Source organism: Sus scrofa, chromosome 16 (assembly GCF_000003025.6).
Source record: "Sus scrofa isolate TJ Tabasco breed Duroc chromosome 16, Sscrofa11.1, whole genome shotgun sequence".
NCBI lineage: Eukaryota > Metazoa > Chordata > Mammalia > Artiodactyla > Suidae > Sus > Sus scrofa.
In genome coordinates, this window is record NC_010458.4 from 22,338,690 (window position 1) to 22,364,600 (window position 25,911).

Sequence of the window (25,911 nt, forward strand, 5' to 3'; positions counted from 1 at the left end):
AGTATTGGACAGCACTATACCATTGACCTCTGATTATGAAACACTGGATTGGTTTTATTTTTTGGCTATAGTTAGATTGCTCTCTTTTCCTCGTATCATTATTCATGACACTTTTCTAACATTGTTTATTAATACTTTAGTAAAGGATAATATAGGGAAGAAATCCAGCCTTATGTTTTAATTGAGAATTTTAAGATGCAATTCAGATGTAGTTACAGTTTTTAAAATGTATTTGAGACATCAAAGGACTTGAAGTAATGAGGAATGGAATTGTAATTCTTTAAAATCGTTTAACTAGCATTCCTCTTAAAGGAATGTATTGTTCTCATTTCTTTCATATTCTACCTTAGGCCCTACACATAGCTATTTAAACTTCATACTAAAATGGATTGAAAGTACTTATAAATTACTGGTTTATAAGGCTATTTTAAAATATTTGTTACACATTTTTGTTTGTTAATTTGCATTTTCAGTATTGTTAATGAAAAGTTGAAAAGTTTATTACTTGACACATTTAATGCATTTATGTTATTATTGTCTAATGAATTAATTATACTGGGATTTTTTTTTTTTTTTACATATATACATATATAGTTGTTGAAGTCTGAAGAGGATTCCTCATATAAACCTGTGAAGAAAGCTTGTACTCAACTTGTTGATAACCTAGTTGAGCACATTCTTAAATATGAGGAATCTCTAGCTGGTAAGACATTTTATATATTGGTCATTAAGTTGATTTATAAAATATTTTAAAATACTTTGGGCTAATTTCTCATTTTTGCCTCTAGCTCTATTTAGCCTAACAATTAACTACTTCACTTTTAGATGAAATCTGTTTTTTGTTTGGTGTTGAATTCTGAGTTATATTGTTATGATTGATTAATACTATCTAGAATAGTTCAATACAAGCATAGGCCTCATCTCTTCCACATATCTTTCAATAGCACATAGTTTTAGATGTCATAATGAAAAAAAATTAAAGTAAGTTTGGGGGCTAACATACATTAGCCAAATGCACTCATCCAAAAATTATTTGATACCCTTTAAATCATATAAAATTTTCTACCAAGATGAAATTTTTAGTTATTATAAAAATGTTTTAAAAATTTATGGTACATTTCTAATATCATTTATAATTATTATATAAAGTGTGCTTAATCTTGATCTAGAAAGCTGTTAATATTTTTTAAATTGACAAATTCCTTAAATATTTACTGTTTTAGATTATCTGTCACACTGTCAGTCACAAAATTGAAGTTATTAATGAAAATATAAATAATTATTTAAAACCATAAAGTCATGATTGATATCTTTTGCTTAAAAGCACACAAGTCTAATATTGTTTTCCATCCCCCAGTGTACATTAATGAGGAACAATAGTCAGCCTCAGTCAGTTGTCAAAATTGGGGGCCAGTTGCCTCTTAACAGAGGTGCCATTTATGGTAACATAATTGTTGCTGTCCTTCATATTTTTATGCAGTTTTTTCCTTTAATGTATTTTTTTTTCATGTTTACCTCTTTTTCTTTTTAATCTCCTCTTCTGTTTCCTCTATTTTTTCCCTATCCTAGATTTTAAGGGTGATACTATTGTCACTCAATGTTTAAAAGTTGCTAATCTCCTCTAAAAACTCCTAAGAACCATTGTATCTCCTAACTGGCAATATTTCCCTCTCACTCGAACAACATAATATATATCTTTCTAATATATAGCAGTGGTCCAGCTTCTTTTCACTCCCATCTTCTAACATTCTTCTACAGCAGCATCTGTTTTGTTTTCCCCCAGTTCTTTAAACACAGTATCACCTCAGCTAAGTTACTTTTGTCCCCCTTTGCTTATTTTCTTTCCTATACTCATTTCCATCTAGTTTTAGATATAACCAAAACCATGTTTTTTTCCCAAAATCCCATCTCTGAACTTTCCAACTTCCATTCTGCTTTTTAACTTCAATCCTATGCCCCTCATTGTAAAACTTGCCTTCCATAGTGTAGCTTCTTGTCCTGTATCCTTAATATATGTAATATTATATAACAAAGAAAAAATGAAATGTAGGAAGTCTAGTATCATAAGAAATGCTAATCTGTTACATTGAAGCATGTACTGAGTCTATTCAGGGGATAGTACTGAGTAATTTAAATAATATTCTATATAATTTCCAGTGCCTTATCATATTTTAGTGTCTTATTTCTCTGTTTGTTTTTCCAGACTCTGACAATAAAGGTGTGAATTCTGGAAGATTGGTAGCTTGCATAACCACTTTGTTCTTATTCAGCAAAATAAGACCCCAGCTCATGGTTAAACATGCCATGACTATGCAGCCATATCTTACCACTAAATGTAGTGTAAGTATAGAGCTGTCCTATTTTTCTCTCTTACATAAGCCATATAGTAAATACTTTAAAATTCACATTGTGTCATCCACATTTTCCCTTACAAATGATAGTCATTTTCACTGACATATCACCTGGGTCATGTAGTCAAATGTATGTTCTAATAATTGCGGCAAGTTATCTATAAACATCATTTTTCTGATGTATTACAAACAACATTCAGGCTCCATTTCTTGCTAAGCTCCTCAGACTAACCCCTTAGTAATGCTTAGTAAACATTGTAACTATTGTTAGGATTTAAAAGGTGATTGAGGCAGAGTTCTATCACTGAGAAATTTACTATCTTTTGGGTTCTGATTTTGCTTTTCATTTGCCATTTTTGATATATTTTATTTATTTTTATAACGTATCAATATATTGAATATGGAAAATCTAGGACCATCAGAGATGTTAGGCTATTATTTTAAGTTAATATTACACATACTCTGTTTTCCTAAGATCAGACGTAAAAGATTAAATATTGTTTAAGATAAACCAACTTATATGATAGTATGGTAAGTTAAGTGGCTTAATACAAAAATATAAAAATTATAAGACATCAATCATGGTGAGTTATGTTGCTTATTAAAACACTAAATTTTAAAATACTCTAAAAACCTAAAAATATAATTTTTTTTTTTTTTTACTTTGTTTCCAGTGTTCCTAAGGAGCTAATTTAAACTGTTTACTAAATTTGTTTTGCTGTTATGGTCAGGCTTTTTGGTGATCTAAATTAATAAATTCTAGGTGAAAACCTCAGGATATCCTGAGAAATTTTAAGAACTGAAGAAAATACCAGAAGATAAATACGTTAAAACCAATATGTATAATACTTATGAAACAACATAAAAAAATATAATTCTGTCTTTAGAGCTTCTATTATATCCAGAAATAAACTGATTCATATGTAATCCATGGTTAATGATAATAGCTAATATTTATTGAGCACAGTGCCAAGCACTGTGAAGAATTTTACATGCATTTTCTCATTTGCATTAGTTTTACATATAAGGAAATGAAAGCCATATAGAATAAAAATAATTTGCCCAGGGAGTTCCCGTCGTGGCGCAGTGGTTAACGAATCCGACTAGGAAACATGAGGTTGCGGGCTCGATCCCCGTCCTTGCTCAGTGGGTTAACGATCCGGCGTTGCCGTGAGCTGTGGTGTAGGTCACAGACGCGGCTCGGATCCTGCATTGCTGTGGCTCTGGCATAGGCTGGCAGCTACAGCTCCGATTCGACCCCTAGCCTGGGAACCTTCATATGCCGCGGGAGCAGCCCAAGAAATGGCGAAAAGACAAAAAAAAAAAAAAATGATTTGCCCAGTGTCACACAGCTAATGAGTCCCAAAACTAGAATTCCACCCCATGTCTCTTTGCCTCTAGAATCTGGATATAAAGGAATATTGTCCTTGTTTCAGTCACTGTTTCTGAAAGCAAGTTTACTTTGAAATACTTTGTACAATTTGTTACGCATATATATTTTATATATGCAATTAATACAAAGTTTAATATAAATAAGGCCCATCTCTGTTTTGTTTTGTTTTCTATATCCTAACCCCCATCTTTATTCCTCCTTGTCTCAGGATAAGCAATCTGCAATATTCTTGCATACTTTATCCATGTTTCTGTAATTGCAGACAAACGTATGTACATATACAAATGGTTAACCAGGTTTTTTAAAAATCAGGTCATGGTCCATACATATCTGTTAGGCACTTTTACTAATCTCCAATTACCTGTTATATATTTAATTTATCCTCTTGAATGGCTACATATTATTAATCTTATGGCTGTCCTGTGATTTATTTAACCATATCCCATTTCTGCAGGTATTTACATTGTTTTCTATTGTTAGCCACTACAAATAATTCCTTAATAATCATCCCTATTAATATACTTTTAAACACTGCTGCTTTTTTTCCTTTGGGATAGATTCTGAGGAATTGCCTTATCACACTGAGAGAATGTTTTTTTTAGTCCTGATTTTGGTTTTGAATAGATCTTGCTGTATTGCTGGTGGACATGTTTCATAGCCTCTTTGGAAACCAGTACATGACAAGCTATGTCATTTTTGTACTCTTTGCTAGTCTAACAAGTGTAAAAGAATAGTTCATTGTTTCTTCAACTTCCCTCTTCTGATTTCCAAGCAGGTTGAGCATCTTTTATGATATTAAATAGTTGGACTTGATTTTCTGTGATTTGACTATTCTTATCATTTGCCCGTTTTACCTTTGAATTGTGGGCATTTTTTCCCTTAAAAAAAGAACTCTTTAATCTGAATGTTTTAGATATTGAACTGTCTTATGTATATTCATTTCAAATATTTATGTTCTGTGGCTCTTTTCCTTCATGATTTCCATATTCATTAAGATTTTTCTTATAGATTTTATGATACTTCACTTACTTGATTTTTCAAGCCAGTGATGTTAAGAGTAGTTTCAAAAACTTTTTACATTTTTTTAAAGTAGTTTTCACAATGATTGTCAAATGAATTTATCTTACCTGACAAAAGCTAATTTATCCCTAGACCCCCTTTAACTCATCCCATTAAAGGAGGTGGGAGTGGAAGATGACAGAGAACAACAGGATTTCCATGTTACTTGGAAAGAAGTATTGATCTTACCTATTTTTTTTAATTTATTTAATACAGTGGGCATGCTAAAGGAAGGATATATGTAAGGTCAGAAAGTTTTTAACCAGTGTGGCAATAAGTTCAAAGAGTTCAAAATGAGTGTCAGTAACCTGTTGCTAAGAATAAGACGTGAATGATAGCTTGGCTAGATAAAAAACACGTTAAAAACTTTAGCGTGTTCTCCCCCCTCCACAGAAAAATTACAGTTTTGGTTGCCTGTGGGCAGGGGTAGGAAAGACTTTTTATTGGAAATTATTTTTAATACTCTTGTGTTTTTTTTTAAACTGCGTAGTTTTTCAGTTTAAAACTTTTAAAGCTTAAAAAGTTTGTAATATAACATTTAAAATTTTTTTAAAATAAAGAAGCTTTATACCTAGTTCTGGGATCTACATTTTCATCTGTCGTAAAAAGGATAACATAGAGCTTCTCAGCCTCAACACTCTTGACATTTAGGGCCTGATGAATTTTGTTGTCAAGAACTGTTCTGAGCATTGTGGGATATTTAGCAGTATCCTTGGCCTCTATTCCACTAGATGCCAGTAGGACCCCCCACAGCCCTGTTGTGACAACCAAAAGTGTCTCAGTATATTGCCAAATACTCCTTGGGGGCCAAAGTCACTCCCAATAGAGAACTACTGGGTTAACGTACCCTAGTTTGAAAAATACTAATCTTAAAAACTATACCAGTCTTTTAAAAATACTGTTAATATTTAGATACCATTGTTCAGAATTGACTATTAGTGCATTTTAGGGAGAAAAAGAATAATGGTAGCATTGTGATTAATTTACCCAAAGATCACATGGTAAGTCAGTGGTAGAACTAAAATCCAGGTTCTTGGCATTTGTTGTCTGCTGCTCGCCTAGTCATACTTTAAAAAAGCTCTTTTCTAATAATGTTTTAGGTTTTTTTTTTACATATATATATACTTTACATATATAATTCCAAAACTCCCAAATATGTAAGCTGTATATAGTTTCCTTTCAGGTTTTGACATTCATAAAGCACTAATTTTATCCTTACAGACACAAAATGATTTCATGGTTATCTGCAATGTTGCAAAAATCCTAGAGCTGGTTGTACCACTGATGGAGCATCCAAGTGAAACTTTCCTTGCCACTATTGAAGAAGATCTAATGAAGCTTATCATCAAATACGGCATGACTGTAAGCATTCAGTTTACCATTTGTGTTGATCAGTGTATAATTCACAAATGATAATTTAATCGTGTGTTTTTTACTTTTTTCTGTAACTATTATCTAAACAGTAATATATTCTTTCTTCTAGGTAGTACAACATTGTGTAAGCTGTCTTGGAGCAGTTGTAAATAAAGTGACACAAAATTTTAAATTTGTATGGGCCTGTTTCAATAGATACTATGGTAAGTTCAGTACCTGGCCTTTAAAGATTTTTCTGCTTGGAATTCCCTGGTGGACTGGCAGTTAGGGCTCCAGCATTATCACTGCTGTGGTTCCAATTCAGTCCTTGGCTTGAGAACTTCTGCATGCTGTGGGCGTGGCAACAGAAAAAGCAAAAATTATTTTGCTCGATTCTGCAGTGTGTCCAGTTCTTTTTTAACACATCTGGTAAAGGGTAGTATGAAGGAATTTATAAGAGGTATGGTTGTTCTCTGAAGCAGTATTTTCTAGTATCTTTTGTATTATCTTAATAACCCAATATCATTACTTCAGAAATTCATCTCCTCATAAGTAAATGTTGGTAAGTTTTTTGCTTACTATGTAAAATAAAATTTCATTATCATTTTTGTCATATATTCTTTTAGGCTCTATAGAATGCCCTCATAATTCTAGACATATTTAACACTTTAGAACCATTAGTAAAATTTAATTTTAATTTATTAGCAGTAATTATTTGAACATAATAACTTAAGGATAGAGAGTTTATTATAAACAAATACTATTTATTCTATTAGGTGCCATTTCAAAATTAAAGAGCCAGCACCAGGAGGACCCAAATAACACTTCACTTCTAACAAACAAACCAGCACTTCTTAGATCCCTTTTCACTGTTGGAGCACTATGTCGGCATTTTGATTTTGATCTGGAAGATTTTAAAGGCAACAGTAAGGTAAAGATCCTAATATTAATGATTTAGCATGCTGAAAAAATAAAACTGTGACCCTGCAAATTGAAAATGACTGTAATGACCCAGGATGGAAGGCAGCATTGAGGAGGCAGGTTCAATCCCTGGCCTCGCTGAGTGGGTTAAGGATCCAGCATTGCTACAAGCTGTGGTGTAGGTTGCAGACACGTCACAGATCCCGGCATTGCTGTGGCTCTGATGTAAGCCAGCAGCTGCAGCTCTGATTCAACTCCTAGTCTGGGAACTTCCATATACCGCAGGTACAGCCCTATAAAGACCAAAAAAAAAAGCTGGTCTGATTTAATTCTGAAACAGCACTACTCAAAACATGGTCCTCAGACTGGCTTCGGATCCATGAATTGTTATTGGTCTGTAACAAGATAAGTTTACACAGGTAATATCAGTTTTGAATTAGTAGGCACACTATGACAAGAGCTGACTGTTATTTTTAACTTAATAGATGCCACTGTACTGAAATTTATGGGTTTATAAATGTATTGGTGATTTGTTCTTTAGTAAAGCTCACATGTGAAGATCCTTACTGTTTGCTTTTAGGTATTTTTTTCCTTTATAGTTGAAAACTGATCTGAGTTACTCTACCTCATACACGTTAATGTGTTTCCCCCCCCCCTTAGGTTAACATAAAGGATAAAGTACTTGAACTATTGATGTATTTTACAAAGCATTCAGATGAAGAAGTACAAACAAAAGCCATCATTGGTCTAGGTGAGTTAAGTCTTAAATTTCTTTAGAGTTTTTGGTTTGAGAGGTTAAGCAAATTTTAAATTTTTGTGAGTCTCAAATGTTGATTTATTTAAGTGTGTTTCTGTTCAAAGTAGGATCTCATATCTAGACTATAGGTCAGGGGTTAAAGACCTGGGTTCCATTCTTGGCTCAGCCAGTGACTTCCTGGGTGACTTTGAGAAGGTCATATAACTTCTAATCATCAGTTTCCTCATTAGTAAAATAGAGAATACAATACTTTCTTCGACCCCTACATCATGGGATTTTAAAAATTCATTAAAGTACTTTAATAAAGAAAGAAGATATAGAAGGATTTTGTGCTGTTGCATATTTTTTATTTATTCTTTTGTTTTTTTGCTTTTTAGGGCTGCACTCACAGCATATGGAGGTTCCCAGGCTAGGAGTCCAATCAGACCTACAGCTTCTGGCCCATACCACAGCCACGGCAACATCAGATCAGAGCCATGTCTGTGACCTACATCACAGCTCACATCAACGCCAGATTCTTAACCCACTGAGTGAGGCCGGGGATCAAACCCATATCCTCATGGTTCCTGGTCGGATTTGTTTCTGCTGTGCCACGACTGGAATTCCTATCACATATTTTTTAAATTGTTCTTTTTCCTTGCAAAGCTTTTTCATTATATCTGTCTGCCTCTTCTAGTCAAAACAATGGGCAGTCTACACAGACTTTTATTTATGTAGAAGCACATTGTAACCATCCCAATAGGAATAATTCAGATGTATACTTTTTCTGTATTTTTCTAGGAGCATTAATGTAATAAGTGTATGTCTTTGCAGAAGATTAGGTCTTTGTGACTTATCTAGAAAGACATTGGAATATTGAAGAAATATGAACAGGATAGCATTATAGTACCTGAATTGAATGCACTTTTAAAAACTAGAAGAGCACTCTCTCCAGGTTTTTGTGTTGTTTGTTTTTGTTTTGCGGAAATACATGTAAAGTTTACTCAATAAGGATAATAATTTATTTAGAAATTTTATTTTGGTAGGATTAACAAGGTTTATAATTTAATATTCGTGGACAATCACTGACATTATTAGTCTTTTCAACAAAAAGGTTACCCAAACCTCTTTAAATGTTGACTGATTTCTTTAAATAAATTTAAATCAATGTCTGGAGTTCCCGCTGTGGTCCAACAGGATCAGTGGCATCTTGGGAGCACTGGGATGCAGGTTTGATCCCCCCTTGGCACAGTGGGTTAAGGATCTGGTGTTGCCGCACCTGTGGCCTAGGTCACAACTGCAGCTCGAATCTAATCCTTGGCCTAGGAAATCCATATGCCCCTGGACAGCCAAAAAGAAAAACAAAATTAAATCAATATCTTACTCCTCCTTTATCTCTTTTAGAAAATTACATATACCAAATATAGTAAAAATTCAGATATCAATTACTAAGGGAGTTTTGTTGGCGTAAGTATTACTTTTTAAATCAAATGTGTACCTTTGAGTACTCAGTCTGGACGTACATTGTATAAAGTGGCCAAGTGTTATTTACTAGATATTCAGAGAACAAATAATGTAACTTTTAACTTGAAGCATCACTATAGAAAATAGTTAATAAAAGACAGCTTGGTGTTCTCTTATGGTGCAGCAAGTCGAGGATCCAGTGTTGTCACTGCAGTGGCGGGGTCACTGTTGGGGTGTGATTTCAGTCCCTGGCCCAGGAACTTCCACATGCCCTAGGCATGGCCAAAAGAAAACAATAAATTAATAAGTGAAGACATTCTTTTGTGTCTTTTTAGAGCTGCACCCATGGCATATGGAGGCTCCTAAGCTAGGGGTCAAATCAGAGCCATAACCACCAGCCTACTCCACAGCCACAGCAACTCCAGATCCAAGCCACATCTGCGACCTACACCACTGCTTGACAACCCTAGATTCTTAACCCACTGAGCCACAACGGGAACTCCCTAAAGACATTTTTAAAGAGACATCTTGCCTCGGCCGTAGTTATTCTGTGTCATCATGGGCTAATTATCATTTTGTGCTTTGAATTTAGTTTATTATTTGGCATTCATAATACTTGCTATCGTCAAGGATCTTCATTTTTTATCTTATATATAAATATTTTGTGCAAATAAATATGGATGGTATTATTTTGCTGCTTATTAACTTGGGGTGATAGAATTCAGGATTGCGGCTTCATTATAATGCCATATGAGAAATAAATAGAAGACTTTAGAAATATTTCATCAAATGGATATATATTTTTTTAATAGCCCCAAAGTAGTACCTTCTGCTAGGGATCTAAAAATGTTTGCAGACATTACTTCTTAGATCCTGAAAAATTCCATTGCGATAGGTGGATGGTAAATATTATTGTCCCCATTTTACAGATGGAGAATTGAGGCATAGAGAGATTATGTGACTCACCCAGGGTTATACTACCAGTCAGTGCTGGAGCCAAGAATAGAACCCAAGACTCTGACTCCTAATCCACTCCCCTAGCCACTAGGCCCTGCCCCCTCCTCAGGGTTTCCTCTTGTGTGGAATGCTCCTTTGAAATTCAATTGCTTGTTTTTAGTTCATGGGGAAGAAGTACCTACACTAATTCTTCTTTAGCTAAGGTCACTAGTATAGTCTTCCAGTCATTTTAAGTTTTAATTTTTGAAATAAGGAGTTGTTTATATAATTTTATCAACATTTTAATTAAATTTTATGTTTAATTTTAATATGAATATATCAAGAGAATGTTTTTTCTGTCTTCTTTAGGATTTGCCTTTATTCAGCATCCAAGTCTAATGTTTGAGCAAGAGGTGAAAAATCTATATAATAACATTTTATCTGATAAAAAATCCTCAGTAAATTTAAAAATACAAGTGTTAAAAAACCTCCAGACCTACCTACAAGAAGAAGATACACGTATGCAGCAGGCAGATAGAGACTGTAAGTGAAAATGTTTTCAGAATTCACAGTGTGGCTGCAGTTAGCATACTCTATGACTCTTTTTTAATCCAGATGTCTAAATTTCCTTAGCTATTGGATAAAGGAGTTCAGTTTAAGAAGAATCCTTCATAAACTCTGTAAAGTAGTTTATAAAATTTAACGTATTTTAGACATTAACATTTTTGATGGAGGGAGGGGATTATAGTTCTTATCAGATTCTCTAAGGGGCCTCTAACAGACAAAAAAAGAAAAGAAATTAAGAACGTTGGGCCAGCTCTAATAAACTGTGTTTCTGTTTATGGCCTGATTTAGTGTTTTTAGTGAGGTTAATTATATATGTTCTAAGTATGTTTACTTCCTTTTGTAGGGAAGAAGGTTGCAAAACAGGAAGATTTAAAAGAAATGGGTGATGTTTCCTCAGGGATGAGTAGTTCTATCATGCAGCTTTACCTCAAACAGGTGCTTGAGGCGTTTTTTCACACCCAATCAAGTGTACGCCACTTTGCCCTAAATGTCATTGCATTGACTCTGAACCAGGGTCTTATTCATCCAGTTCAGGTAAGTATGTTTTACAGCAGCAAGACTTAGCAAAAGAGATAAGTTTGTTGTCTTTTGAAGACATTGTGATTAGAGAATAAGTAGGTCTTTATTCCTCTTCATTATAGATTTTTTTTTGTTCCAAATTCTCAGGAATTCAAGTTTTAGTCCATCTTCTAAGTTTTCTTTACTGCACAAAATATTCGTAACATTGTCTCTATTAAACATATTTCCAACTTACATTTGTTGAATATATACTCAGATTTATTTCTTCTAATTAGATATGATAGATTTGTTTTAGTCCACAATGACTCTTATTCTTAACCAACAGCACACAATGTCAAGACAGTTAACTGGGCTTAAGAGTATAATGTAATTGTTAAACAAGGTGGATTTTAATCCACAGAAAAATCACCTATATAGGCTGAACTCAGCTCCTTCATCTTTGATGGGAAGTAATATCAAGAACCCAACACCTTAAAACATTGATGTGTAGGCTAGATGATGTACTCAAGATATCCTAATACTACGAGGCAGCTAATGTTGATGTAGTTAGTATTCACCATCTGATATGTTCAGGAGCGTGCATAGGTTGCAGAAGTGAATTTGTTAAATAACCAAAGCCTGTACCCTTCAAGATTTTTATTTTGGGGTATATTTTGTGAAACTTTCTAAAGCATGCTCTGTGTTTTTATACTTTGCTCTTCCCTATATGCTGATTGAATATTCCCTATATGCACACTAATGAATATTTAGTCTGTTCTTCATGACTCAGGGCACGATTACTTGATAAAATGTACAATAGCATGTTGATTCTCTTCAATTTTTTTTCTTTTTTGGCAGCTCCCACGGCATGCAAAAAGTTCCCAGGCCAGAGATCAAACCCGAGCCACACCAGTAATCCAAGCCATAACAGTGACAATGCTGAGTCCTTAACCAGGAGGCTACCAGGGAACTCTAGTACTCTTGAATTTTAAAACTTTAAATTTTTCACTTCTAAAAAGAATTGCAAGAGTAGTACAATAAATTCCTTTATACCCTTCACCTATTATTAACCATTTGTTAATAACTTTTTCTTTCATACATACACTTTTTTCCAAATCATTTGATAGTAAATTTTAGATAACATGATTCTTTACGTCTAAACACTTCAGCATATATATTTTAAGAACTAGAACATTCTTTTAGAAAACCATAATGCAGTCATCAAATTCAGGAAATTTAACATTGAATTAGTATTATCTAACATATAGCTCATTTTCATATTTTGCAAGTTAAGGCTACTAATTTTCTTTGTGGAGTTTTTCCCCTGGATTTAGGATTTAATGCATGATGACCCATATCAGATAGTGTTGTGTTTACTTTTTTAAAGTTGTTTGTTGCTTGTTATTGTTTCTCCAGCCTCCTCTGTCTGTTTCAGATTCATTTAACAATAATAGTGGTGTTTCCTGACTTTTTTTTTTTAAGTCATGAGTACATGAGTGTGGCTGTCACCAAATTAATAGCTGTCTGACAGTTTGAAGCCATATCATATCAGTGAAGCCATATCTAAAATCAACCTTGAGGGGAAGAATTTATCTTTTTCTAGTTTTGTGTGTGGAAGACAAATTGCTTTTTCCCCGGTATTATCTTTTACATAGAAAATTCAGTCAGGTTAGAAAAGTTATTTGTAGTATATATTATAATCCTAAATGGATATTTTTATTTCGAAAGTCCTTTAGTTTTAAAGAACCTTAAATTTCACATCGAAATTGTTTAAATTTCAGCACATCAGTATTTTTGCTAATGCTCCAATGCTCTTTTGCTTTAAGCTAAATCTAAGGGAAGATTGATAATTTTTAAATGAACATGGCATTTATAGGAAGGCCTATACAGCTAAATTCGTATGTCCCAGATATACAGTGAGTTTTTAACGTATGTCAAGACATACAGAGCTTTTACTACTGCGATGTCTTATGACTTCTTATTTTTATCTCCAGTGTGTGCCATATTTAATTGCTATGGGCACAGACCCAGAACCAGCTATGCGGAACAAAGCTGATCAGCAACTTGTGGAAATAGACAAAAAATATGCTGGATTCATACATGTATGTATTTTTAAATTGTATATCCTAAATTTAAACATCGTACTTTGGTGAACCATTTCGTTGGCAAATGTCCTGCTTAGATTCATTTTAGAATAAATATTTTGCTTAGTAATTACTTCTAAACATGCAACTAACTTTGTCCCCCAGGTGTTTATTCCTGTTTAAAATTTACTCAAAAGATTGAGCTAGAGGCGATATAGTCCAGCACACCTGCTGGATAAAATGAGGATGCATGAGTTCTAGTCCTTATTATGTCATCTTGGCAGTGATGGCTTTTCTGTTTCCATTTTTTTTCTTCTGTAAAATGAGCAGATTGTTTTCTTCCAATCTCCAGTGTTTCTTCCAACACTTGCAGTCTATGATTTTGTATTATTTGAAATAAGACCAAATAATAAAATTAACCTTTTCCATAGTACTCAGAATTACATTTTTAATTTAACTCTTTTAATTTCCATGATAAAAATAAGGCTTTTATTGATTTCAGATGAAAGCAGTGGCTGGTATGAAGATGTCTTACCAGGTACAACAGGCAATCAACACATGCCTAAAAGATCCTGTAAGGGGTTTCCGACAAGACGAGTCCTCCAGTGCTTTGTGTTCACACCTTTACTCCATGATTCGTGGAAACCGCCAACACAGACGAGCCTTTCTAATTTCTTTACTCAACCTCTTTGATGACACAGCAGTAAGCATAAAAAATTTATTATTTTAAGAAAATAAGTCCTATAAATTTTATGCCTAAAGTAGTGTACATTTTTTTAAAAAGTTGCCATTTTAATAAATAATAGTGACTATATTAAGTGTGTCTCTTTAAGCCTATGTTAATTACATGGGATACAGTCAAAATTTAAGGGGAAATTTTCCATGAAAATAAACACAGTGAGAGATAAAATAAAATCGTGTCTCCATACTGAATATCTTATAAACTTTGATAACAGTTCTTTTCAGCATACCTTTAAATAAACCATGTTACTAAACTATCACTTCAAGAATAAATCAGATAGATAGATAGATATTATTCATTTTACATCAGCATTTATTCAGCATATACTCATCGTAGCCACTGTGCTAGAGATGAAGGTAAAACAGCAAATAGGACAGATGTGGTATCTTTCCACATAGAGCTTACCAATTAGTGTATGTGTGTAAAGCTTTAAAAAAAATTTTTTTTTCTTATTTTAATCACTTTGTGGCTTGACTTAGTTGCTATTCCAATACCAGCTTTTTTTCAGTAAAGCAAAATTTAAATTACCAGGATATAGATGCCTTACTAGATCTCTTCTTTGTACTGCATGAAATTTAGGGGTCTATTACCTAGTAAATAAGTACTACAAACTTCTATTTTAGAAATACTTGGAATGCAATTTAATCATCACTAGGGCTGTCATCAGTATTAAACTTTTATTGTGTGTAGGACATGTTGATAGGAATACAAAATGGTAGTATATGTTGCTCTTGCCCTCATTGAATCTTACCTTCAGCTGGGGAGATAAGATGCAAAATAAAGGAAGTAGCAGTTAAAGTTAGCATAGTCTGAGTCCCAGTGGTTTATATTGATGATACTACTCTAATCTGTATCTCCTTCCTGAGCTTTATTCCTACATGGTTTCATTGCCTGTTGTATGTCATTAGCTGGAAGTTCTGTCATCTTAGCATGTGAAATGCTAAATAGAAATCCAGCTCTCAGAATGCGGTGCTTTCTTCTGACTACCTCCAGCAGAGGCTGTCAGAGGAGGAACACATCAGTATAGGCTTAGGGGCATTAGATAAAATGTATTTACTGTTTAAGGCAGGGGTTAAAACATGAATAAATGTACAATGTTAATAATTTATGGGAAGTAATGAGCAGATTATTATTTAACTGGAACAGTAAGGTTACAGTGAGGCATGTTTATGGAGGATCTTGTAGACAGCAGAAGAGTGTTGAAAGTGTTAAATAGGAGTTCCCATTGTGGCTCTACAGGTTAAGAAACCTCCTTGTATTCATGAGGATGTGGGTTCGATCCCTGGCCTTGCTCAGTGGGTTAAGGATCCAGCGTTGCCACAAGCTGTGGTGTAGGTCACACATGCGGCTCAGATGCAGTTGTTGTGGCTGTGGCCGAGGCTGGCAGTTGCAGCTCTGCTTTGACCCCTGGCCCAGGAAATTGCATATGCCGTGGGTTCGGCCCTAAAAAGACAAAAAGAAAAAAGAAAGAAAGTGTTAAATACAATGATGAGAACAGGTAACAAAGAGCATTTTTAGGAACACAAATTTAAATGAGACTTTGTGAGAAGAATAGCCAAAGGATAACTGAAATATTTTTGTCCCAAGCACCTAAAAGAATAATAGAATGTTGCTCAAAGCAGTTTGAAAAGGAGTTGGTTTGAAAAGGAGATGGTAGAGGAATAGTCAAAAAGCTAGGAAGGAAAACCTAAGGAGGAAGGTTTCGGGAAGGAGAGGGTGGTTGTCTGTATTTACCCAACTTTAACATGTGGGATTGTTATATATTTAAAAATGAAAAATAGAGTGAGTACAAATAGCAAGTTTATTCCATCTGTTTTATGGGATTTTTGTTGTGCTATGGCTAATACTGAATTTTTACATTGTTTGAACAGCAGGATAAGGGAGATGGTAGGAAGGAGTGGGGTTTTTTGGTTGGTTGGTTGGTTCGGGCCATGCCTGTGGCGTGTGGAAGTTCCTAGGCCAGAAATCCAACCCATGCCACAGCAGTGACCCAAACTACTACAGTGACAACACTGGATCCTTAACCCACTGTGTACAAGAGAACTCCAAAAAGGAGTGTTTTTCATTGCCCATTTTTCCTCTTTTTTTTTTTTTTAAGCTGTAAATGTTTTAAAGGAATTTAATAACATGTCTTTCTGTTTATATTCTGTATGATCATGAAATGCTGAAAGTCTTTGTTACTTTCTTTTAAAGCAGACAATTAGTAGTAGCTATGATTTGCCACCATCAGAGTTTTTATGGTGTGGAAGTGGTAGCACTGTCAAAATGAATCTGATATTCTAAATTACTTATACATAGGAAACTGACCACTGTTTTGTAAGTTCATGAACTTTGTTTTTTTTAACCCACATATTATTGCTACAATTACCACTTACTTTTGAAGGTAGAATAGTAACTGTGTGTAACTGATCTCCATATGGGTTAAACTTTTAGAACCACACTGACAAATTATGAATTCATATGTGTACTTTCTGATGTGGTATGGATTTATCATAAAGATTTTATATACTCCTATAAGAAAACCAGGCACTCCCACTTGGGTGCACTAAAAAATTTCACCTCTTCCTTTCTTAAGGTACCGTGGTTTAAGTTATTATGAAATCTCTCAAAATGGGTTTAAGATTAGTCTCTAAAATCCATTTCTTTCCCCCCTTCTCCCTTCTTCCCTCCTTCGCCCCCCACCGCCTTGTGAAACATTAACTGAGGTGAAAGTGCCCTGTAGTATTTCTTCTAAAAAGACTTTTTGGGATGGATTTCTAGATTATCCACTAAACATGTGTACCTTTTTTTAAAATTTACAGAAAACAGAAGTGAATATGCTCTTGTACATAGCAGACAATCTAGCCTGTTTTCCATACCAGACACAGGAAGAGCCGTTGTTTATAATGCATCATATAGACATTACACTCTCAGTTTCTGGTAGTAACCTACTGCAGTCATTCAAGGAGGTAAGTTACACACATTACTATTCTTAATGCATCTTTCAGAGTGCAGGCATGCTTTTTCATTGTTTTGTTTCTCATTGTTCTTTTCTTTTCACAGGAATATAAAAGCTTTCTAAATAAACTTCATGAAATCTGGGTCGTGCTTGAATTGGGGGGAAGGAAGTGGGTTGCCATTTCGTTTCCACTAAGAAAGACCTTTAAACCATTTCATTCCAGATCATTTAGGTAGAAAAAAATATATGTGTGTGTGTGTGTGTGTGTGTGTTACACACACACACACACATATAGGAATTGTTCTGTTAATAAGCCATCCCACTCCTTTGTTTCTCTCATTTTAAGCACTGACCTTAAGTGTTTGGTGTCCATTCATATATTCATTTAAACCCCATTTTAAAACATGTTGCTATTTTATAAATCTGGTAATGCTGTAGATAATACTATTACATTTGAAGAGATACAGATATATCTGTAAGTAGCTTATTTAGCAAGGAATCACACAAAATCTACAATACTAATGATTTCCTTACCCCTGAACACCAGCATCCTAATGGAGTTACCATATATTATGCCCAAAATCTTTATTAAATTTCTCATTATGAACTTTATATCTTTTCTTTAATGGTTTTAGGAGGAAATATACTTAAATTGTAAAAATACATGGTGTATCACTTGGGCACATAGTAGGTACAGTTGGTAATTTACATTCTTTGTAATTTAATTGGAATATTTTCATGTGCCTGGCAATATAAGTAAATCTCTCATTTTATATCTTAGTACTCATAATTCAGCCTAGTGAAACTCATAAATTGAAGAGATTATTTAAAACCTAAAGGTTGTAATTACAGAAGTATCTTAACACTTGTTACTTGATTTATACACCCAGGCTACTAGCACTGGCCTCACCTGAGGACTTACTAAACTGCAGAACCTCGGGTCCCACCCTAGATCTGCTGTAACAGAGTCTGAATTTTTAATAAAATTTCTAGGTGTTTTAACATGCACATTAAGGTTTGAGAAGTTAATAATTTCCCAGGAACTTGATCCATCATGTTTTCTTACTCTGCTTACTTTTGTAAATATACTCGTACATGTTTCTCCTGTTTTATTTTTTAACAGTTACATTTTGAATATTGCTTTGTAGTCTGGTGTTTTCCACCTCTATGAAGCCAGCTGACTTGGTTTTTTTTTAAGAGCTAACAGTCTCATAAAGCACAAAGAAACAGAATTTGGAGTTCCCGTCGTGGCTCAGTGGTTAATGAATCTGACTAGGAACCATGAGGTTGCGGGTTCGATCCCTGACCTTGCTCAGTGGGTTAAGGATCTGGCGTTGCCATGAGCTCTGGAGTAGGTCAAAGACGGGGCTCGGATCCTAAGTTGCTTTGGCTCTGGCATAGGCCGACAGCTACAGCTCCGATTAGACCCCTACCCTGGAAACCTCCATATGCTGCGGCTGTGGCCCTGGAAAAAGACAAAAAGACAAAAAAAAAAAAAAAAGAAAGAAACAGACTTTAAGTATTTAAGTTGTACATTATCTTACTGAAACATTCTTTAAAGGGGCAGTTTGAAGCTGGGGGAATTCAAGCCTATTATATTCTCCTCAGTTAAATTATAATTTTCTTCTATAATGGCTTACCCATATACCAAATTGTTACCTTTATAGCTAATTTATCTTTTATTACTATCCTATAAGAAAATCGTGGCGTTTCCTCATGGCTTGGTCGGTAAGGATCAAACATTGTCACTACTGTAGCTCTGGTTACAGCTGTGGCATGGGTACAGTCCCTGGCCCAGGAACTTCTGCATGCCACAAACGCAGCCCAAAAAAAAATTGTTTCCCTTTGAATGTTTATTTCAGAAGGGTTTTAGAAGTGCAGTGTAGTAGTTGGAGGATTGGATTTTATTTAGTGTTGGAATGAAATTTTTCCCCCAAGGGTTACATCCTCAGTTTTTTTATGGAAAGTCGGGGTTTTGATGTATAATTTTTTTTTTTTTTTTTTATGGCCACTCCTGTGGCATATGGAAGTTCCCAGGCTAGGGGTCAAATTGGAGCTACAGCTGCCAGCCACAGCCACAGCCACAGCCACAGCAGTGCAGGATCCAATCCGTGTCTGTGACCTACATACACCACAGCTCACAGCAATGCCAGATCCTTAACCCACTGAACGAAGCCAGGGATCAAACCCACGACCTCGTGGTTACTAGTCAGATTCGTTTCTGCTGTACCACAACCAGAACAACAATATATAAAATATTAAAATTTAAGGATACTTTGGAAGCTGTTGAATGGAGTATATGTATAGTTGTTAGTGGTATTTTGGATTTATTATTTTCAGACAGAATAATTTCCTCTTTTTTTTTTTTTTTTTCCAGTCTATGGTAAAAGACAAAAGGAAAGAGAGAAAATCATCTCCTAGTAAGGAAAATGAGTCAAGCGAGAGTGAAGAAGAAGTCTCCAGGCCTCGGAAGTCACGGAAACGAGTAGATTCCGATTCCGATTCCGATTCAGAAGATGACATAAATTCAGTGATGAAATGTTTGCCAGAAAATTCAGCTCCTTTAATTGAGTTTGCAAATGTCTCGCAGGGTATTTTATTGCTTCTGATGTTAAAACAACATTTGAAGAATCTCTGTGGCTTTTCTGATAGGTAAGATTATATAAGCATTGAAAGAAAACACTTTATTCTTTTCAAATAATAAACAAATATAAAACCCCCCTTTTTTTTTTTTTTTTTTTTGGTCTTTTGTCTTTTTAGGGCATACCCGCAGCACATGAGGGTTCCCAGGCTAGGGGTCAAATCAGAGCTGTAGCTGCTGACCTACACCACAGCCACAGCAATGCCAGATTTGAGCCACATCTGCGACCTATACCACAGCTCATGGCAACACCAGATCCTTAACCCACTGAGCAAGGGCAGGGATCGAACCCGCAACCTCATGGTTCCTAGTCGGTTTTGTTAACCACTGAGCCACAATGGGAACTCCTGAAACCCATTTTTGATTGCATGCTGAATATTAAAAATCCTGCTATTTAAAAAAGGAGTTTGTTCCTTTTTATTGCTATATAGCATTTTGTTGTATAATATGACATACTACTGTCCAATCTGTTATTGGGGAAAAACCGTATTCTCTAACTGAAGATATGCATTATAAATTAAAAGCCTTATTGTGTTGATTTCCTTTAAAAGGTATTAGAGAGTTAGGCTAATCTTAAAATAGATTGCAAATTTAAGTTTTTAAAGAGCAATGAATGAAGAAAAGGTGCAGACCAGCTAGACTGAGTTCTAACAGAACCCAGTAATCTTTAATATGCTCTAGGAGATAGAAAAGTACTAATAAATTGAGAATGCCTTATAAATTTTACCCACCAGTAGTCACTATAGGTATCTCTTTTCTCCCTGTACCTATGGAATTTTGAACATTTTTCACATTCATTGAAACCTTCTGAAGTCAAGTGTTCATAGGGATGATAGTGCAATGAGTAAAGTAGACCTGATAGAAGATCAGTGGCAAAATGGAAAGAACATGTTGCATCCAGAGGGTTCAGATGTTACTCAGATGTTCATCAGTTTGTTCCCATGAAAGAGTGGGTACAGTGTGGCCAGAGTTTCCATCTTTTCAAGAGAAGCTGGATAATCTAGATTTTCATGAGAAGTGACGATGTTAAATGTTGGCAACTACAGGCATACCTTGTTTAATTGCACTTTGCAGATATTGAGTGTTTTTTAAAAATTGAAATTTTGAGCAAAGTGTTGGGCAAGTCTAACGTCACCATTTTTCCAACAGCATTTGTTCACTTTGTGCCACTGTGTCACATTTTGGTAATTCTTAAAATATTTAAATGTTTTTCACTACTATTAAATTTTTTATGCTGGTCTGTGATCCTGATCTTTGTTGCTATTGCAAAAAGATTACAATTCACTGAAGGCTCAGATGATAGCTTTTTTTGTTGTTGTTGTCTTTTTGCCATTTCTTGGGCCGCTCCTGCGGCATATGGAGGTTCCCAGGCTAGGGGTCGAATCGGAGCTGTAGCTGCCAGCCTGCGCCAGAGCCACAGCAACGCAGGATCCGAGCCGCGTCTGCGACCTACACCACAGCTCACGGCAACACCGGATCATTAACCCACTGAGCAAGGGCAGGGATCGAACCCACACCGTCATGGTTCCTAGTTGGATTCGTTAACCACTGCGCCACGACAGGAACTCCCAGATGATAGCATTTTTTTAGCAGTAACTTTTTTTTTAGTTAACCTGTGTGTTGTTTCCAGACATAATGCTATTGCACACTTAATAGACTAGTATAGTGTAAATGTAAATAATTTTTATACACACTGGGAAACCAAAAAATTTGTGTGATTTGTTTTATTGTGGTATTTGCTTTATTGCAATGATCTGGAACCAAATGCACAATGTCTCCAAGGTATGCCTGTAATTCAGAATGATTTAAAACATTGTTAAGTCTTGGGGAAGTACTAAGGAGTTGGAAAGATTTTGAAACAGTTGTTAAGACTGTGAAACAGGTTTGTAAACCGTCACTCTGGCTGCTGTACAGAGAATGAATAGTTGGGGCACAAAAAAGTGAAACAAGGTAAATCAGTTAGGTAGTATTGAGAAAGTATATTAAAACTGTCCCACATGGAATTACCGCTCTGGCATAGTGGGATTGGCGGTGTCTCTGGAGCACTGAGACGCAGATTCGATCCCTGGCCTGGCACAGTGGGTTAAGGATACAGCCGCAGCTGTAGTGTTGGTTGCAAGTGTGGCTCGGATCTGATGCGTTTTTTTTTTTTAAACCTTTGTTTTTATGTATTTGCTTTCCTTTTTTTAATTACACTTAATGTTATATATACAGTTTCACTGGTTGAAATCTAAATGATAGAAAGTTTAATTATAAGTAAATAAAATTTAACTGGAATCAATTTTAATGTAAGTACCTGGGAAAAAATGTTAAATTAATGATTTTATTTTCCCAAAACAGTAAAATTCAGAAATACTCTCCATCTGAATCTGCAAAAGTGTATGATAAGGCGATAAACCGAAAAACAGGAGTTCATTTTCATCCCAAACAAACACTGGACTTCCTGCGGAGTGATATGGCTAATTCCAAAATCACTGAAGATGTGAAGAGGAGTATAGTAAAACAGTATCTAGATGTAAGTAGTAAAACTGAAAAATGTTTCCTTCTGATAATAGCATTTGTAAAGTAAATTCTTTTGAGAGAAATAGCTACCTCCTTTACATTGAAGGTAAGCTTTATGAACCATTAATTTTATCTCTATAGTTCTAATGAGTTACTTTGAGCTTGCCTTTCCCATTTCACGCACTGCCCCATCATTGTTTTTTCTTAGGAAATGCCAGCCTACCAATAACTTTATTTTAGTGAAAAGTTTTTTGTTTTTGTAGCTTATGGCAAAGACAGAAACTTAACCCACTGAATAAGACCCCTCATCGTCACAGACACCACATTGGGTTCTTCTTTTTTTTTTTTGGCCACTCCACAACATATGGAATTCCTGGGCCAGGGATCAGATCTGAGCCACAGTTGCAACCTGTGCCACAGCTGCAGCAACATTGAATCCTTAACCCTCTGTGCTGGGCTAGGGATTGAACCTGCATCCCAGAGCTCCAGAGATGAGAACTCCAGTAAGCTGCGTTGGGAACTCCATATTTTAGCTAAAAGTTTTTAGGCAAGTTTTAGGGAAAAGCTATGCCCATATATGTGTTTGCTTGTTTTTTTTTAACATAGTGGATTACATGGTTTGTACTTCATAAAAGAAAAAACCATGATAAGTCATCCTTCTACCCTCTTCAGCCATGAGGACACTGGTTTGATCTCTGGCCTCACTCAGTGGGTTAAGGATCCGGTGTTGCTGTGAACTGTGGTGTAGGGCTGCAGACTAAAATCCCACGTTGCTGTGGCTGTGGCGAAGGCCAGCAGCTACAGCTCCAGTTCTACTCCTAGCCTTCCATATGCTGCAGGCATGGCCCTAAAAAGATTTTTTTAAAAAATTAAAAATTAAAAAAAATAAAATGTCTTCTAGAATAGGCAAATTTAGAGAGCAAGAGAATAGAATAGAGGTTACTGTATTAGGGCCCGGGAAGGAGAGAAGAATGGGGAGTACTGAGTGGGTACAGAATGAGTTTCTTTTTGGGATGATGAAAAAGTTTTGGAAATGACAGTTGTGGTGGTTGCACAATATTGTGAATATACTTAATGAATTAAATAAACGCTTTAAAAATGGTAAATTTTATGTTATGTATATTTTACCACAATAAAAAAAAATTCAGTGTTTTAAAAAATGCTTTTCAAGATTGTCCTAAAATGTAAAAATAAAGATTTTTTAATTTTAATCTACTTATGACTGAACATAACTAACAGTGATTTTCTGGACTAAGAATGTGACCTACACAGTGGTTTTCATATTATTCCTATGCAAACCCTTATACTCTAAATTTGAAATTTATTTTAGTTCTTCTTTAAAATTCTTCATCTTTTCCTTCTTCTTGTATCCTCTCATTGGCAGAAAGCAAAGGAGCAGAAAATGTTTAAATGTCTGTCAATAATTAGTAATCACCTGGCTACTTGATAACTTGGACCAAAATCAGCAAGATCTGGCTTTGTAGGCCAAATCTGGCCAACTGCCTGTTTATGTAAAATCAAGTTTTATTGAAACAGCCAGGCTCATTCATTTATGTATTGCATTTTGGCCAGCAAAACCAAAAAACACTCAATGTCTGGCTCTTTACAGAAAATGTTTGCCAACCCCCAACTTGGACAATAGCTAAAGTCTATTTCACGCACACCAAAAATTACTGCCATGGAAAACATTTAGGAATCTGGCAGTCTTGTTTGAAATACTTACTTAAAATTCTAAATTACTATCTAATTTTTGTAGTTCAAACTTCTCATGGAACATCTGGACCCTGATGAAGAGGAAGAAGAAGGGGAGGTGTCGGCTAGCACAAATGCTCGAAACAAAGCAATTACCTCGCTGCTTGGAGGAGGCAGCCCTAAAAATAATGCAGCAGCAGAGACAGAAGATGATGAAAGTGATGGGGAGGATAGAGGAGGAGGCACTTCAGGGGTGAGGCGGAGGAGGAGTCAACGTATTTCGCAGCGTATTACGTAAAATGATTTTTATGTGCTTATATATGTCAGTCTATTAAATGTACACCAAGTAATGTAATACTTATGAGAAAAAACATTTTTGTAGATAGAGATTCTCTACTTATCCATTTATACAACCTTTTGTAGAAAGTTTAACATAAAAGACAATAAAAAAGAAAAAAACAGAAATGAGATTTATCCAGCATAAAGGGTTATTAATTTTTCTTTGGACTGTATTAATGTGTGTTATCCTTTTTTATTGTTGCTAAGTTTTATGTAGCTTTATGGTTCATATGTATATATAATTTTATATATCAATAAGAGTAAAGACACGGGTACAAATTAAGAGTTACGTGGTTTTACAAGTATATGTTAACCCCTTGGCGCTGGCGGTCACGGTGCGTCTCATTGCCGGCAATGGAAGTGTGCTGGGAAATCCCAACTCCCGGCGTCAAGGGATTAAAAGCAATAAAAACAATAATTTCACTAAAATTATTTTGTGTAACACTTGGTCTTTTTTCCCCCCTCCCAATGTTTTAGTCATTGAGAAGGTCAAAACGAAATTCAGACTCTACGGAGTTGGCAGCACAGATGAATGAAAGTGTTGACGTCATGGATGTCATCGCTATTTGCTGTCCAAAGTACAAAGATCGACCACAAATTGCAAGAGTAGTACAGAAAACCAGCAATGGCTTCAGTGTTCAGTGGATGGCAGGCTCCTACAGTGGCTCCTGGACTGAGGCTAAGCGCCGTGATGGCCGCAAACTGGTGCCTTGGGTAGACACTATTAAAGAGTCAGACATTATTTACAAAAAAATTGCTCTAACGAGTGCTAATAAGCTGACTAATAAAGTTGTTCAGACTTTACGATCCCTGTATGCCGCCAAGGATGGGACTTCCAGCTAATGAATTTGTACATGCAGCCAAATTTACAGGAGTTTTTTTAAAGGCAGAAAAACTTGAAATATCAACATTCTGGCAAAAAAAAAAAAAAAAAAAAAAAAATCAGTTTTATGAAGAGTAAGAATGGAACCTGGGATGCAGGAACAAAAGAAGGAAATGTTGGGCAAACATTTTTGTGGGAGCTCCCTTCGCTGTTGTGCAGCAGAAACAGATTCTCAGTTCATTTTTACTCCCACTGTATTATAGTTTAACAAAAATTGTTTATATCTTGGAAAAAAAACTTTCTGTTTAAAAAATAAACAAGTGAATGTTGGAAATTAGTCTGTTAATGTTCTTAATAAAGTGTTCTTGGAGTTTAACCTAGCAGCGGATGGCTTTCTTTAGCTTAGCCCAGTTTCCAGGGAAGCATTGTTTTTTCCAGGCTGTAAAATGGCAGAATCTCCTGGATATATAATTTATTCTGTTGGAAAAAAAAAAAAAAAAGCATGCAGTATCTATGACCTATCTGCAGAAGGAGTTTTTGTAAATGTAGATTTTGATGTATTAGGTCACCCTGAAAACAATACAAGAAAAGGGATCCCCAGGCAATCTGGTGGAGCGAATACTGCAATAAATTTTTTTACTTCTCTTTGTTACTTGTCTGTTTCCATTTGAATTTCTTATTGTAAAGATCTGTTTAAATCCATTTATATTATTTTGCAGTCTTTTATGTAAAATTTATTATATCACTGGTTTTCAAACAAAACATAAAATATTGTTTATACAGTTTGTATAGGCTGACTTCTGAATAATTGGTATCTATTATTTTCATTCCCATAAGAGGGTGTAAACAATTAACTCCAGGGTTTTATTGTA

The 25,911-nt window shown here is 35.1% G+C and overlaps 1 protein-coding gene across 5 annotated transcripts in view; it reads left to right on the forward strand.

Moving 5' to 3' along the window:
* The window catches only part of NIPBL (NIPBL, cohesin loading factor), a 211,919-nt gene extending 186,235 nt beyond the window's left edge, over positions 1 to 25,684 (forward strand). For 3 of the 5 annotated variants that reach the window (XM_013984737.2, XM_021076591.1, XM_021076590.1), the window contains 15 exons: positions 595 to 703; positions 2,204 to 2,340; positions 6,025 to 6,165; positions 6,287 to 6,380; positions 6,933 to 7,087; positions 7,738 to 7,828; positions 10,583 to 10,756; positions 11,124 to 11,314; positions 13,273 to 13,380; positions 13,865 to 14,065; positions 16,906 to 17,052; positions 19,420 to 19,694; positions 22,024 to 22,198; positions 23,942 to 24,130; positions 24,694 to 25,415. In XM_013984737.2, coding sequence (XP_013840191.2) covers positions 595 to 703; positions 2,204 to 2,340; positions 6,025 to 6,165; positions 6,287 to 6,380; positions 6,933 to 7,087; positions 7,738 to 7,828; positions 10,583 to 10,756; positions 11,124 to 11,314; positions 13,273 to 13,380; positions 13,865 to 14,065; positions 16,906 to 17,052; positions 19,420 to 19,694; positions 22,024 to 22,198; positions 23,942 to 24,130; positions 24,694 to 25,059 — 2,553 coding nt within the window. In that variant the 3' untranslated portion in view covers positions 25,060 to 25,415. Of the gene's footprint in view, positions 1 to 594; positions 704 to 2,203; positions 2,341 to 6,024; positions 6,166 to 6,286; positions 6,381 to 6,932; positions 7,088 to 7,737; positions 7,829 to 10,582; positions 10,757 to 11,123; positions 11,315 to 13,272; positions 13,381 to 13,864; positions 14,066 to 16,905; positions 17,053 to 19,419; positions 19,695 to 22,023; positions 22,199 to 23,941; positions 24,172 to 24,693 lie in introns of all 5 variants that reach the window. The other 2 variants (XM_021076592.1, XM_021076593.1) reach the window with 2 other exon arrangements.